The sequence below is a fragment of the Eimeria mitis genome, genomic scaffold, assembly GCF_000499745.2.
Source record: "Eimeria mitis Houghton genomic scaffold, Emh_scaff665, whole genome shotgun sequence".
Classification (NCBI taxonomy): domain Eukaryota; phylum Apicomplexa; class Conoidasida; order Eucoccidiorida; family Eimeriidae; genus Eimeria; species Eimeria mitis.
Genome location: NW_013574786.1, coordinates 15,875 through 16,199, shown reverse-complemented (window position 1 = coordinate 16,199; position 325 = coordinate 15,875). Strand labels below are relative to the sequence as shown.

Here is a 325-nt window from a genome sequence, read left to right as displayed (position 1 = left end):
AGCAGCAGCAGCAGCAGCAGCAGCAGCAGCAGCAGCAGCAGCAGCAGCAGCAGCAGCAGCAGCAGCGGAAGTGGCTGCAGCAGAAAGAATTCGATTGCTGCGATGATGTAGAAGTTCAGGCGGATGGTTAGGCTCTTTTTTATTTTTTTATTTTTATTTTTATTTATTTTATTTATTTATTTTATTTATTTATTTATTTTATTTATTTACTTTATTTATTTGTTTATTCTATTTATTTGTTTGTTTGTTTGCTTGGCTGTTTATTTACTTTTTTATTTGTTTCTCTGTTTATTTATTTATTTATTTATTTATTTATTTATCTACA

At 30.2% G+C, this 325-nt stretch overlaps 1 protein-coding gene across 1 annotated transcript in view; it reads left to right on the top strand.

The window, feature by feature from the left end:
• The window catches only part of EMH_0019120 (uncharacterized protein), a gene marked incomplete at both ends in the record, with an annotated part of 17,130 nt that overhangs the window by 960 nt on the left and 15,845 nt on the right, over window positions 1-325 (top strand). Inside the window, 1 exon segment of the mRNA XM_013501300.1 lies at window positions 6-126. Coding sequence (XP_013356754.1) covers window positions 6-126 — 121 coding nt within the window.